Source organism: Gobio gobio, assembly GCF_949357685.1.
Source record: "Gobio gobio genome assembly, chromosome: 6".
In the NCBI taxonomy this organism is placed as follows: domain Eukaryota; kingdom Metazoa; phylum Chordata; class Actinopteri; order Cypriniformes; family Gobionidae; genus Gobio; species Gobio gobio.
In genome coordinates this window covers 39204236-39219199 of record NC_137102.1, presented here as the reverse complement: position 1 = coordinate 39219199, position 14964 = coordinate 39204236, and the positions used below count along the sequence as shown (strand labels likewise).

Genomic DNA, 14964 nt, shown 5'->3' with positions numbered 1-14964 from the left:
AATGCATTCTGTGTGAACAGCCCCAGTGTTTTTGGTAAAGAGCCAAAAAGACCTTAATGTCAAACTGAACATAATTAAACATTGTCCAATATGTAACTGAGGACAAAAACAAATAGAAACACTGCAACTCCTAAATGAACAAAAAGCTCCACTACTGCAAGATCCATGATGAGGTCAATTATTATGTCACACACTAGTTGCAAAAAGGATGAGATAGGATCTTTTGGCAGCAGTTTACAATCTTTATTAATAAAATAACTCAGAATACAGAACAGAACAACCATCTTAACACAACGATAACAGACAAAAAGACAGGACTAATCACAGGTCTAAAGTACACAGAGAACTAATCAAAGAAATTCTGTCAGGTCCATTAAGTCAAGAACACACATGACAATAAAAATGATTTAGAATTTTTTATTGAATTGCAATCAGTTGATGAATTCTGAATTAAATTAATTTTTGGCGGTATGGCTCTGTTCAGGGAGTCCTCTGACCTTTCATGAGCACCATGAAATAGCAGAGAGTCAGAGGACAGCAGCAGAATTAGGGAACACTCACACAGTTTAGGACTGGGAGAGCTTAACTATTCCCACCAATGAACAGAGCAGCAACGACGACATAAAGTAAATGCCACGTTATACACGACAGGAGGAGGTGGGGAGGTGGCGGGTTGCAAAGCAGCGAGCAGCTAGTAGTAAGAGCGAACTGAATCTGCTTTAAATAGGCGCCCTGCTTTTAGCGTAGCCATTAGCAGCGAGGTTATTTGAAACAGCTGATGCAAATCAGCTGATGAGACAGTGTTGTTACCAATAGCGTTAGCAGCGTCTTGACTACTTGGCCTGCCAGAACTGATGCTGACGCTCAATTGTGACACAGCTGACGAGACACACCTGAACAGAATGAAGAATCAATTAGAAACCATAATGACAAACAGGCCAGAGAAACTGAGGCTGACAGAACCAATAAACACTGACGGCAAAATACAAGCATGAACAAGAAAACAGATCAAAAACAAACAAAGCAAACTCAAACCGTGACACACGCTAGATAGACGGGATTTACACTTTGTTGGCTAAAGACCCAAGTTAGGATGAAAACCGTACCAAGCACAATGTTCTCTCAGCATTCCTGATTTCTAACACACACTCACAGAATTTGACTGGTCTTGCGGCTGTCAGAGCAGAAACTAAAGCTGCTGCTGCCTGTGTGTTTTTCCGTCATCTCCGGTCGTGTTCATATGTAAATTGCGTGGGCTTATTTCGTCCATTAGATTGAAAGATCTGAAAAAACCTATACACTTACCCGCCCATAGACCCTCCCCTCGAAGAAATCAGGACAGAAGTGGTTAAAAGTGGACAAAAGAAGCAGATTAAAACACCAGGTGTAAATGGGATTGTGTCTCCCTCATCCACTTGTGATCCGATCGACCAAAACTCATCAGGTGTAAGCAGGGCCTAATGCCTAGTTCAGACTGCACGATTTTCAAACTGGTCGGATCACTGCTCTTTTCACACTGCATGACTATCTGGGCCAGCATTCAGTCACTGCTGTGTTCACACTGCATGATGGATCGGCGACAGGGGGTTTCACACTGCATGACTACAAGAGGAATAATCACTGACCGCTCTGTCCCGTCCGCAAATTACGTTTCACAACAAAGCACACGCGAGAAGTGAGAAAGAAACAACGTGAGATCACACGTGCATCTGACAGGAGTTCTCGTGCGAGACTGGAATTGTTATTAAAAATATAGACTGAGGTGCAGAAACTTCCAAATTGTCTGTGCGCTGATTTGCAGCAAAAGGGAGAAACATTTAAAAGATTATGGCGGAGGAAATGGTTGGGGAGACACTGGGAGCAAGGATTGTGTTCTGCAAAGAGAGTTTGAGGTAAATTAATAATATTGCAATGTACTGCTGTTGCGGCTGGTCAAGCAAATGTTTTTGCTTTGTTTCTGTTTGATAGAATTGTAAATATATCTATTAAAATACTGATATTATGGTCTAAAACTCCTCCCCGAACCTCCCGCTGCCCTGTATCTTGCTCTATCATTGGCTGTTGGTCATCGCCAATGTATTTTTCAGTCAGAACACATTTCACACAGCAGGAGTTTGAATCGCTGACAGGTCCAGATATTTAGCATGCCAAATATCTTGCGGGCGTCGGCGACTCATCTGCGATTCTCCCTGATCGCGTCTTTGATCATTCACACTGCGTGATTGTCACTCACGTGCACGAGCACCGATTTGCCTATGATTTCGGGCATTTGTCGGCGATTTCGCAAAACCTGTCGGCAAGTCAAAATCGGGGCTAAAATCGGGCAGTGTGAACTAGGCATAAGGTGACTATCTCTGTCATATTTCAGTTGTCATAATAACAAAGCGAGTTCTCGCGTTCACATCTATGGACTGTCATTCTGACTGTCATCTGGCAGCCGTTCTGGAGATTTTCACTTCAGAGAAGAAAGGACTTTTAGTGTTTTCTAGGTTTGGTGGTTTGTGTTTTGGATTATCAAAATTGTGTGCTAGTGTGCTTTTCCTGGGTCACAGCAGATCAACTGTCAACATCAGTTTTTTCTATAAAAATTTATTTATAAAGTTTTTTTTTTTTCATCAAACCCTGTCATATGCCTTCAGAACACTCACACACGAGTATTCAGAGTCTGATGGGATCATTCTCGGCTTCTTTTCTGTTGTATTTTTTAAGCTTAAAGCTGGTCAGTATTTACTTTCATTATATGAACGGAATTAGCAGGACATTTTTCCAAATTTCTCCTTTTGTGCCCTGAACAAGATCATCATACAGCCTTAGAACAACATCAGGGCAAGTAAATGACTGAATGTTTTTAAATTACTGAATTTAATTTCTCCCTTTATCCCTTTAACTGGTCTAGTTAAAGTTGGAGACAACATTTACTATGAGAGTCAAAAACATACTGAATGCACACAGAGAGATGAGTTAGTTCCCATTCAGTCTGTCACTTTCTGCATTACGTTAGACTGATGTCATGGGGTCTCGCCTGGGAGCCCAGTCACCTCCAAATGGTAACAAAACGAGCCAATGAACAATGGCCAGTGACGTTTGCATGTCACTCCCACAAGGACATATGGGTATAAATAGGACTGGCATTACTCATTTCTTTCAAATTTTGCTTTGAAGCAGAGTGGTTGCACAGTGATCGCTCTCTTCCAATTCTCCTCTCCAAAATGAGTGCATTTAAAGAGCAAATATCTTTGCTACCTGGAGTTTTCTACCCTCATTCACCACAGGCGGGGAGTCCGCATTTCGAGGACACACTGCCTCCTCACACCTCCCTACCCAGTCAGGGGACCCACGGAGCCAGGTAAGTGCACCATACTCACGGCCTCTACTCCGGGATGCACAGCTTCCCAGGTTGGGCCCCAGCGCTTCTCGCTGCCCCCCCCCACGTGTACGTCTGTTGTCCCTTTGTAGCCACTCATACACTACTTGAGAGCCTGGCTAGCGCTTCCCCATCCATCCCGTTGTCTCATTCAGACAGTCAGACTTGGCTATGCGATTCAGATCATCAGTTATGCAAACACATAGACCTGCTGCTAAGGAACCTCAACCTTCTGGATCTTTGGATCATACCAAAAAGAGCTCATTAGCAAAAAGAGCAAGCTCTCCACTGTGCAGAGCATCTCTTTTCTCGTGTGGAGTGGGACTCTGTCAACATGACAGCGCTTTTCACCAACGGATGCACTTTGTCGGTCCTGAACTGCCTAAATATGTTCAGGCAAAAGACAGTGGTTCCACTGAAGCAATTTCAGAGGGTCCTGGGGCATATGGCATCCACAGCCGCGGTCAAGCCGCTTGGATTAATGCATATGAGACAGCGTCAGCACTGGCTGCACAGCCGAGTCCCAATATGGGCATGGCGCATTGGCTTGCTCCATGTGGACAATAATCTGAGCTGTTGTCAAACATTCAGCCCATGGTCAGACCTTGCCTTTCTACGGGGCGGAGTGCCCCTAGAACAAGTGCCCAGGCTAGGGAACTGGAGTGCCCCTAAAACAAGTGTCCACCACAGGCTGGGGAGCCGTTTGCAATTGGGCATGCTGCCTCTGACTTTTGGACAGGACCTCAACTTCATCGGCATGTCAATTGCCTCGAGTTGATAGCAGTACTCCTTGCCCTGCTCCGGTTCTGACTGATGCTGAACGGCAAACATGTACTGGTCTGGACGGACAACAACTCGACCGTAGCGTACCTCAACTATCAAGGTGGTCTACGATCCCGTTGCATGTCAACTCGCCCGCCATCTCCTCCTCTGGAGTCAGCAGTGGTTCAGGTCGCTGTGCGCCATGTACAAGCTCAATCGCGTGGCCAACACATTTTCATGACAACTCACGCTCCTGGGTGAATGGAGACTCCATCCCCAGGCGGTCCAGCTGATTTGAAGCCGATTCTGGGACATACAGGTTGATTCTGGGCCGCCCACTGCCAGTTGTTCGGGACCCTTGGCACTGATGCATTGGCACACAGCTGGCCCCGGGGCCTACGCAAGTATGTGTTTACCCCAGTGATCCTTCTCGCACAGACACTGTACAAGGGAGTATGATGAGGAGGAGGTATGCTCCATGGATGATTCCCCTGAGAAAGGACCTGCTTTCTCAGGGGCAGGGCACCATATAGCACCAATGTCCAGACCTCTGAAACCTCCACGTGTGGTCTCTGGATGGGACTCGGATGACTTAAGTAGCCTACCACTGGCAGTGGTAGACACTATCACTTCAGCTAGAGCTCCCTCTACCCCCTCTGAAATATTCTCTGTTTGTAGAGCGGTGTTTTTCCTGAAGGGAAGACCCCTGGAAATGCCCGGTCAGCTCTGTGCTTTTCTTCCTTCAAGATGGCTTGGAGCAGAGGCTGTTCCCCTCTACCTTAAAGATCTATGTCGCAGCACAATGCTGTTGATGGCAAGTCAGTGGGAAAGCATAACCTGATCACCAGGATCCTGAGAGGCGCCAGGAGATTAAATCCTCCCAGGCCATGTCTCATCCCCTCCTGGGACCTCTCTCATCCTTTCGGGCCTACACAGGTTCCTGAGAGGCGCCAGGAGGTTAAATCCTCCCAGGCCATGTCTCATCCCCTCCTGGGACCTCTCTCATCCTTTCGGGCCTACACAGAGCTCCCTTCGAGCCTCTAAAGTCAGTTGAGCTTAAAATCCTGTCTTTAAAGACAGCACTCCTGACTGCGCTTGCTTCATTCAAGAAGGTGGGGACCTGCAAGCATTTTCGGTCAGTGAATCGTGCCTGGAATTCAAGCTGGTCTTGTCTCACGTCCTCCTGAGACCCCAGTTTGACTATGTGCCCAAAGTTCCCAGGTGGTGAACTTGCAAGCGCTGTCCCCCCCAGAGGAGGCAGACCCAGGCCTCGCGCTACTTTTCCAGTCCTTGTACTTGACTAGATGCCCATATGATGTGATTCCCTGCTTGGTAATACCATATGTGTAATGTCCCTGATATGGTTTCCCTGATGGAAAACCCATGTCTTTCCCTGGGCGGCTCTGCTCTGCCCTGTCTCTGTGCCGGTAGCAGTTCCTCCCTGGCTAGGTAGGAGTCAGACATACCCCAGAGATCTTCCACATGTAGTACTACCCCACGGGTCAGTCCATTACCTACTGATGAATGGTCGGGATCCCTGACTCAGCTCCTCAGCAAAGCGTAAATTAAGTCAGTAATTCCAATCCTATTTAAACAGTACCTGTATGTCCAGCAGGGTGTGACTCGGCATGCAAATCTCACTGGCCAATGTCCATTGGCACGTTTTGTTACCACTTGGAGATGATTGGGCTCCATGTCTCTGTTCCCTCCTTGAGGGAAGGGGGTTACATTAGTAACCTAGACGTTTTTATTTCAAATTTTACCTCAAATCTGTGGACAAAAGTTCAGTGATGAAAAATTTACTTTGATCTCAACGTCCAGATAAAAGAAACTTAATGGCTAACATAATCTCTACTGTCAGATTTGAATTTATACATTTAAATCTGTTATTTGTCATTATTTTAAGTTTGTTTTCTTTTGTAGTTTCAGCCGTATGAATTGGAATCATCAGACTGGAGACCAGAATTCTTCCCACCCAGTAGATGATGAACTACAGAGAATAAAAGACCAACACAAAACCAGCATGAAGAACAAGTATGAGAGCTTATTTGAGGGAATGAAAGTCCAAGAGAATGAAACCCTCCTGAACAGGACCTACACTCAGCTCTACATCATAGAGGGAGAGAGAGAAGGAGTGAATGAACAACATGAGGTTTTACAGATGGAGAAAACAGCCAGAAAACAACACTTACAAGACACTTCAATCTGCTGCAATGACATTTTCAAAGCCTCACCTGAACCAGGATGTGAGGAGAAAGAGAAAATTAAGACTGTTCTTACTCAAGGCATAGCTGGAATCGGAAAAACCATCTCAGTGCAGAAGTTCATTCTGGACTGGGCAGAGGGAAAAGCCAATCAGGATGTAGATTTTATATTTGTGCTTCCATTTCGAGAGCTGAACTTGATCCAAGATCATCAGTACAGTCTTCACAGACTTCTGCTGGACTTTCATCCTGAACTTCAAGATCTGGACTCAAAGATTTATGAGGAGTGTAAAGTTTTGTTCATCTTTGATGGTCTGGATGAAAGCAGGACACTGATGTTTTCAGGTGCTCAGAAAGTTTCTGATGTGACTGAGACTTCATCAGTGGGTGTGTTGATGTCAGAGCTCATGAAAGGAGAGCTGCTTCCCTCTGCTCTCATCTGGATCACCTCCAGACCAGCAGCAGCCAATCAGATCCCCTCCAAATACATCAACCGTCTGACAGAGATTCAGGGATTCAATGAGCCTCAGAAGGAGGAATATTTCAGGAAGAGAATAAGTGACAAACATCAAGCCAGCAGAATAATCTCACACATCAGAAGAACAAGAAGCCTCCACATCATGTGCCACATACCAGTATTCTGCTGGATCTCATCCACTGTGCTTCAAAAGCTCCTGAAAGAAGATCTAAGTGCAGAAATCCCTCAAACTCTGACTGAAATGTACACCCATTTCCTGCTGATTCAGATCAACATGATGAATCAGAAATATGAAGTGAGAGATCCAGAGAAACCCCTGCACTCCAACAGAGAAGTGATTGTGAAACTTTCTGAAGTGGCTTTCAAACAGGTGATGAAAGGCAATGTGATGTTCTATGAGGAGGACCTGAGAGAGAGCGGTATAGACGTCACTGACGCCTCAGTGTATTCTGGGATTTGCACTGAGATCTTCAAGGAGGAATCAGTGATTCATCAGAGGAAAGTCTACAGCTTCGTTCATCTGAGCGTCCAGGAGTTTCTCGCTGCTTTCTATGCGTTTTACTGCTATCTAACAAGTAACAAGAAACCACTGCATGAATTCATATTTTACAGCTCTGATGAAGAATCTCTCTTTGATCTACTAACATCAGCAGTAGATAAAGCCCTCAAGAGTAAGAATGGACAGCTGGACCTGTTCCTGCGGTTCCTGCTGGGTGTCTCACTGGAGTCCAATCAGAGACTCTTACAGGATCTACTGACAGACACAGAAAACAGCTCAGAGGGCATCAGAGAAACCACACAGTACATTCAAAAGGAGATCAAATGTGGACACAGTCTCTCCACTGATCAATCAACCAATCTGTTCCTCTGTCTGCTGGAAGTGAAAGATCAGACTCTGTCCAGAGAGATTCAGGAGTTTTTGAAATCAGACAATCACTCAGAGGAGAAACTCTCTCCTGCTCACTGCTCAACAATCGCCTACATGCTTCAGATGTCAGAGGAGGTGCTGGATGAGCTGGACCTCAAGACATACAACACATCAGATGAGGGAAGAAGAAGACTAATACCAGCTGTGATCAACTGCAGAAAAGCTCTGTGAGTGTTTTATTCTTAACAAATAAAGAATCATGTTTAATAATGAATCAAGCACCTTTAAAATTAACCATTTACTAAATAAGAGATATTCTTCTAAATAATAAACTTAGGGTCAGATTTACTAACAGCTTTCACCAACGCAAACACTTTTGACATGCTGTGATAGTTGCTGGATGCTTGCTATCAGTTGATCTGGCCTTAGCAGGCAGCATCTGAAGGCGAGTCTGTATTTTGCCTACAGCTTGGTCTACCTACCAGGTCAGGCTCGGTGCTCCCCTCACTGAGGTCTGAGTCTGATCAGACGGTTGCAGGCCTCTAATGAGGCCTCCTAGTTAGATCAGAACCATAGGCCTGCCTGGCATCCTTAGCACTTTGAAAGATAAGTGCTTTGTAGATCCTTGGATCGAGAAGATAGACTCCCCTCGCTAGCAAGGGTTGTAAAGCACTATGCTGATTATTGCTCTCCAGGATACCCATCTCTGAGATCCAGTTTGTGTTGGTTACTGCCAGTTTGCAGTCCCTCTGTCTGAATGCCATACCTAGAGGCAAGGATCCAGAGGCTCTGTTTCTGAACAGACAGGGTTGGCAGACTGTAGTGTCCAATATGAGTGACTCCAGGTCGGGCCTCCCTGATGGCATTTGGTGAATATTTCTAGAGTAGTGATTAGCTGGGGCTCCCTCGGGTTCCCTAGCCACATTCCCTTCTGTTGAAGTGATTGGTTCCAGGCCTTTGAGTGGCCTGGGTAGGACTCATGTAGTGTATGCAGGTTTCCAATGCTGTCACTGACAGCCCAGTGTGACCTGAGGGAGAGTGGTTTGGGCATTTCATTTGAATTTGCTTGTTCTGACAGTTGTCACTGCCCGTGGGCATGCACTCCCCTCAGCATGGCTGCGTGGAAATGTGTGTCTCTTTGCCATGCCTCGGGGCCTGCCTACCAAACAGACCCTTCAGTCAAAAAGGTGAATGTCATGTTTACAAGGCGCCCCTTATATACTTCCTGGTCGCACATTGATGACATCATGGGCTGTCACCGGTCAATAGGATTGCCGTGATTCGATAGTAGCTTCAGACACCTGTTACGCTGAGACATTCGCCAAAGTGTTCTAGGACGCAGTGTCTTGTTCCCTGTTCTCAGGGAACATAGGTTACATACGTTACCTGAGACGTTTTCCATTAAATTACAATATATTTGTCGAACTTGTTGGTACTTGCGCAACAAATGCCTGTGATTAGATTCACTGATTTTTTTTAAGCACAAAAATTCAAAATGATGCGCCCAGTGTCCTTGACGAGACACTTAGTTCTCTGACACTTAGTCATTCTCGACGTATGTTAGAGATGATCCCACAAAATGGGATTGTGCTAGGGAGACCAATCCTCTTCGAGTGTAACTAAATGAGCCAATGAACATTAGCATTCGAACTTTGCATCAGGTGTTCCGCCCCGCAGCACAGGTATAAACACATAAGTGGATGCCGCATCTCTTTGCATTTTGCTTCGGAGCCAAGCAGTTCATGTGTTCAGCTCTATCTTCTGACAGTGATGTGCTTCACGACTCATCCTGCTGTTTTGGAGATACTCTGCCTCTTATTGGTGTTGATGGGAAGGCACTTGCAGCAGCGACCACGATCTCTCAGCGGGTGTGTGTGTGGTGAGTGACAGCTCAAGACAGGCTTGCACCTTTTGTCCTGTTTGTGTGCGGTCATTCCTTGCATTCCTCAGCACTAGAGAGAGAAAGATCTCTAAAAGAGCAACACTGGTGTGAGTTTGCATCTTTTTCAAGATGACACTCCTCCCCTCACAAGAGGGCAAGGACAGTGTGCGACGCTATGCCAAGCCGCTCTCATTCCCCTCTGCACAAGGAGGTGAGGAAGACAGTACGCGAAGCTACGCCTGACTGCTCTCATCCTCTCCTTCGGTCGCCAGCAGACTGCATCGTGTGAACAGCAAAAACTGTTACAAAGCAAAAACCAACTCTTGTTTTTGATCCATTAATGCATCTCACATTTACTGTATGTGATCTCACTGTTTGAAGTGCCTGTCAATCAACGCGTGCTGCTGTGTTAAAGTGAAGCATCTTCTCATAGGATAAGGACACGCAGACTCATGAATAATTAAGCGAGTCTTCTTCTCTTAGGATAAGGACACGCAGTCTCATGAATAATTAAGCGAGGCATGTTCTCATAGGATAAGGACATGTAGACTCATGAATAATTATATATCCACATATAGTGATGTTGACACAAAGATTAATTTAAATTTTATTTAAAAAAAGTTGAAAATAGTGCAAAAAGGTTTAAAATGAACTAGTTTTCTCCTACAATCAAAGCGAACGGATGGTAACATTTTCTTCTATGATGCTCAACACTCATAATGTAACTCAATTTGGTTTTGGGTTTCTTGACACTTTAAATAGGAAAAGGATCTTCTGTGCAGAATTTTGAGACCGCAATAGATATGAAGGACAATAATGCGTTAAGAGCTCATTCAAGTACTGGGGAGCTAAACCATTTAGTGCTTTGTAAGTAATTAGTAAGATTTAAAAATGTATATGATGCAACCACCCAGTAGAGCATTACAATAATCTAGCCTGGAGGTCAGGAACGCATGAAATTAACTGTTCAGCATTTTGCATTGAGTGCATACACCAATCAGGCATACCATTATTATCTCTTCATCACGGCACCTGTTAGTGGGTGGGATATATTAGGGAGCAAGTGAACATTTTGTCCTCAAAGTTGATGTGGTAGAAGCAGGAAAAATGGGCAAGCGTAAGGATTTGAGCAAGTTTGACGAGGGCCAAATTGTGATGGCTAGACTGGGTCAGAGCATCTCTAAAACTTCAGCTCTTTTGGGGTGTTCCTGGTCTGCAGTGGTCAGTATCTATTAAAAGTGGTCCAAGGAAGGAACAGTGGTGAACTGGCAAAAGAGTCATAGGTGGCCATGGCTCATTGATGCACGTGGGGAGCGAAGGATGGCCCATGTGGTCTGACGAAACAAGCTACTGTAGCTCAAATTGCTCAAGACGTTAATTCTAGTTCTGATAGAAAGGTGTCAGAATACATAGTGCATCACAGTTTGTTGCGTGTGGGGCTGCAGTCAGGGTGCCTAGTCAGGGTGCCCATGCTGACCCCTGTCCACCGCCGTAAGCATTAACAGTGGGCATGTGAGCATCAGAACTGGACGACGGAGCAATGGAAGAAAGAGGCCTAGTCTGATGAATCACGTTTTCTTTTACATCATGTGGATGGTCGGGTATGTGTGCGTTGCTTACCTGGGGAACACATGGCACCAGGATACACTATGGGAAGGCAAGTCAACGAAGGCAGTGTGATGCTTTGGGCAATGTTTTGCTGGGTAACCTTGGGTCCTGCCATCCTTGTGGATGTTACTTTTACACGTACCACCTACCTAAGAATTGTTGCAGACTATAAACACCCTTTCATGGAAACAGTATTCCCTGGTGGCTGTGGTCTCTTTCAGCAGGATAATGCACCCTGCCACAAAGCAAAAATGGATCATCATTTCTCAGATAAGAACTCTAAGATGATTTATTTTGTGTAAAATCAAAGACAAGATGTGTGTGTTACAAGTTTATATTTTTAAGATGGAAGAATGCAGACACTAGAAATATGGCTTTCAAATGAAACATTGGTATCAAAGAGCTAGATCTGACTGTTTATGTGTTTTATGCTCTCTTTCAGTCTTTCTGGCTGTAATCTCACTAGTCAGTGTTGTGAGAGTTTGTCATCAGCTTTTCAATCCTTAAACTGTGTCCTGAAAGAGCTGGACCTGGATAACAATGACCTGCAGGATTCAGGAGTGAAGCTGATCTCTGATGGACTGAAGAGTCCAAACTGTCAGCTGCAGATACTGAGGTATTTAATAACATATAAGAGATAATTTACAGTCAGTCGGTCATAATGTTGATGTGTGTTTGTAGATGATCCAACTGTTGATGGGTGTGTTCTGTTCTCCTCTAGTCTTTCTGGCTGCAATCTAAGTAGCCAGTGTTGTAAGAGTTTGTCATCAGCTCTTCAATCCTCAAATTGTGTCCTGAGAGAGCTGGACCTGAGTAACAATGACCTGCAGAATTCAGGACTGAAGCTGCTCTGTGATGGACTGAAGAGTGCAAACTGTCAGCTGCAGATACTGAGGTTTGATTTTCATATTCAGTTTCATTGATTTTGTTGAAACATATGCAATACCGGTCAAAATATTGGAAAAAGTACGTATTTTACAATATATTACAATTTAAAATAATGGTTTTCTATTTTAATATACTTTAAAATATAATTTATTTTAATAATGTAATATACATCGGCCATTACTGTCACATGACCCTTCAGAAATCATTCTAATATTCTGATTTATTATCAGTGTTGGAAACTGCTGTGCTGCTTAATATTTGTTTTATGAATTGTGATATTTTTTCAGGATCATTTGATAAATAAGTAATGGCTGACGAAAATTCACCTTTGCATCACAGAAATAAATTATATTGTACAGTATATTGTATATTACAATGAGACTTCTTTCAAAAACATTAAAAATAGTAATGTGTCCAATCTTATGACTGGAACTGTATTTGTTTATATATGTAGCACTGTTTTTCTTTGAGGCACAACATTTAGTTCCTCCACATAGAGCAGGAGTCCTCGAGGGCCACTGTCCTGCAGAGTTTAGCTCCAACCCTAATCAAACACACCTGGACCAGCTAATCAATGTCTTCAGAATTACTAGAAGGCTACAGGCAGGTGACTTTCATCGGGGTTGGAGCTAAACTCTGGACTGGAATTGCCCATCCCTGACATAGAGGAATTAATAAAACTGATTAAAATCTTGAATCTCATCACATTCTTTGTTCATGCTGCCTCATAACATTCCACCGTTTGATGGGCCATTAGCCATTTGGGGAGTGTCTCTTGTCTCACCTGGTGTGAATCACATAAATATTCATGACCATCAACACTCCCACGCATACAGCAGTGCTGACACAAAAACTGACTTACAAAATGTAAATCCTTATATTGTTGTTTGTAAATGAGTTGTCGACATGATTTTGTAGTCAAAATTTTAGCCCACAACATTGATAACAAACAACTATTCAGTATGTGTTTTATGGTATTTTTGCTGTGACATTTTCCCCCAAAACTTAGTAACCACACATAATCTTTATTATAAATTGTAAAAAAAATATTTTAAAAAATGCAAACATGTACATTAGGACTGGACGATTATGTGTGAGTGTAATCAGTCCAGGTATGTGGGTTTCTGGGAATTGGAGTCCGAATCAATATTCAGGGAAAAGGCAGGTATTCTAGATTTCTGTGACCGGTCAGTACAAGAAATGGATGTTTGGCCATGCCGGCACTCCTCGAATGCTGCTTTCATGGCTAACAGTTCTAGATTTCCAACATAATTCTTCATAAATCATAATAATTTCGTTCTGCAGGGGTAATTTTACGAGAATAAAATGCACATGGGCAAACACGATTCCTGTGTTTGAGGCATCCACTTCCACCACGAAAGGTAGGTTAGGATTGGGGTGATGCAATATAGGTTCAGAGGTAAAACATTCTTTGAGATTGTTGTAGGACTGGATTGCTGTGGTGTTTGCCCTTTAACATGGATGTAAGTGGAGCAGCAATGGAGCTAAAATTCCTGATAAATCTTCTATAGAAATTGGTGAACCCCAGAAAATGTTGTAATTCCTTCACGGGGTGGGTTGTGGCCAATTCAGTACTGCTCGAATTTACTGTCGTCCATGGCAACCCCTTCTGCACTGATCATGTATCCCAAGAAGGAAATGGTGGTCTGATGAAATTCACATTTCTCTGCCTATGCATACAACTGATGTTCAATCAAAGGATTCAAGACTGCTCTGACGGGCTTAATGTGTTCCTCCATAGTGATCAAGTAAATCAGGATGTTGTCGATGTACACAATTAGCCATTGATTTATCATGTCCCTGAACACTTCATTGATGTACGATTGAAATACTGCTGGACTGTTGGACAACCCGAATGGCATAACCCAGTACTCATAGTGCCCACTACTGGTTGAAAAGGCGGTCTTCCATTCATCGCTCTCAAGGATATGGATCAAATTAGGGATGCACCGAAATGAAAATTCTTGGCCGAAACCGAAAACCGAAAAAGAGGAAACCAAGGCCGAAAGCCGAAAACCGAAACACCGAAAGAAATTATGCCAAATATTAGTACCATTGCATCTATGACTATGACTGTGTACTAACTTTACTAAAATCAAGGCATTGCAATTGCATACATTAATATTAAAGTTTCAAAGAATAAATAAATTACAAGTTATGCCAATATTTATTTAGCACATTGCAACAATGCACAGTATAAAATAAAATTCAAAGTAAAATGTTTAACTTGACCCCACTCATTTGTACATTAAATAATAATGTACAGGCCTACAGAAATGTTTTTAAATTAAATGTTCTCTCATAAAAACAAAGTGCATTTAGGTCTAGTGCATTTAAAAATTTTCTCTGTAGGACTACTACAAGAAAGTGCATTCAGAACAAGTGCAACTGCTTAAAGATACAACTATTTTCTCTGTAGGCCATTAACATAATAGTGTATCAAAGCAAAGACTGCCATAGCCCATATGTTAACTGTATAAAAGGGGTGTAGCGGTACACAAAACTGACGGTTCGGTACAGCAGTTTTACAAAATGGCTTTTTATTTATTTTTATTGGTTAACTGAAAAAAAAAAGTCTGTCCCTAAATGAATTAAATTATAACTAAAAGTTTATTGAATATATTGCTCTAAACTATATGGGAGCCCTTACTTGCACATTAATATTAAAGGTTAAAAAGAGCCCAAACTATTAGCCTAAATTCAGTTGCTATGTATTTTCAGGTCTAATAATCAACACTCAAATAACATAATACACAAACATGTACACTTCACATAAGGCAGTTTTTGCAATAACTTCTAAATCTAATTATAAAATAGTTTGTATCCAATTCGTTGTTGAAATATAATCATTTATACACAGTGTCTGTCATTTTATTTAAACATACATGA

General features: G+C 43.1%; 1 protein-coding gene across 2 annotated transcripts in view; it reads left to right on the top strand.

Annotated features, from left to right (window-relative positions):
- The window catches only part of LOC307128005 (NLR family CARD domain-containing protein 3-like), a 47941-nt gene that overhangs the window by 13067 nt on the left and 19910 nt on the right, over nt 1–14964 (top strand). For both annotated transcript variants that reach the window (XM_079819521.1, XM_079819522.1), the window contains exons 6-8: nt 6050–7903; nt 11609–11782; nt 11888–12061. In XM_079819521.1, coding sequence (XP_079675647.1) covers nt 6050–7903; nt 11609–11782; nt 11888–12061 — 2202 coding nt within the window. The remainder of the gene's footprint in view (nt 1–6049; nt 7904–11608; nt 11783–11887; nt 12062–14964) is intronic.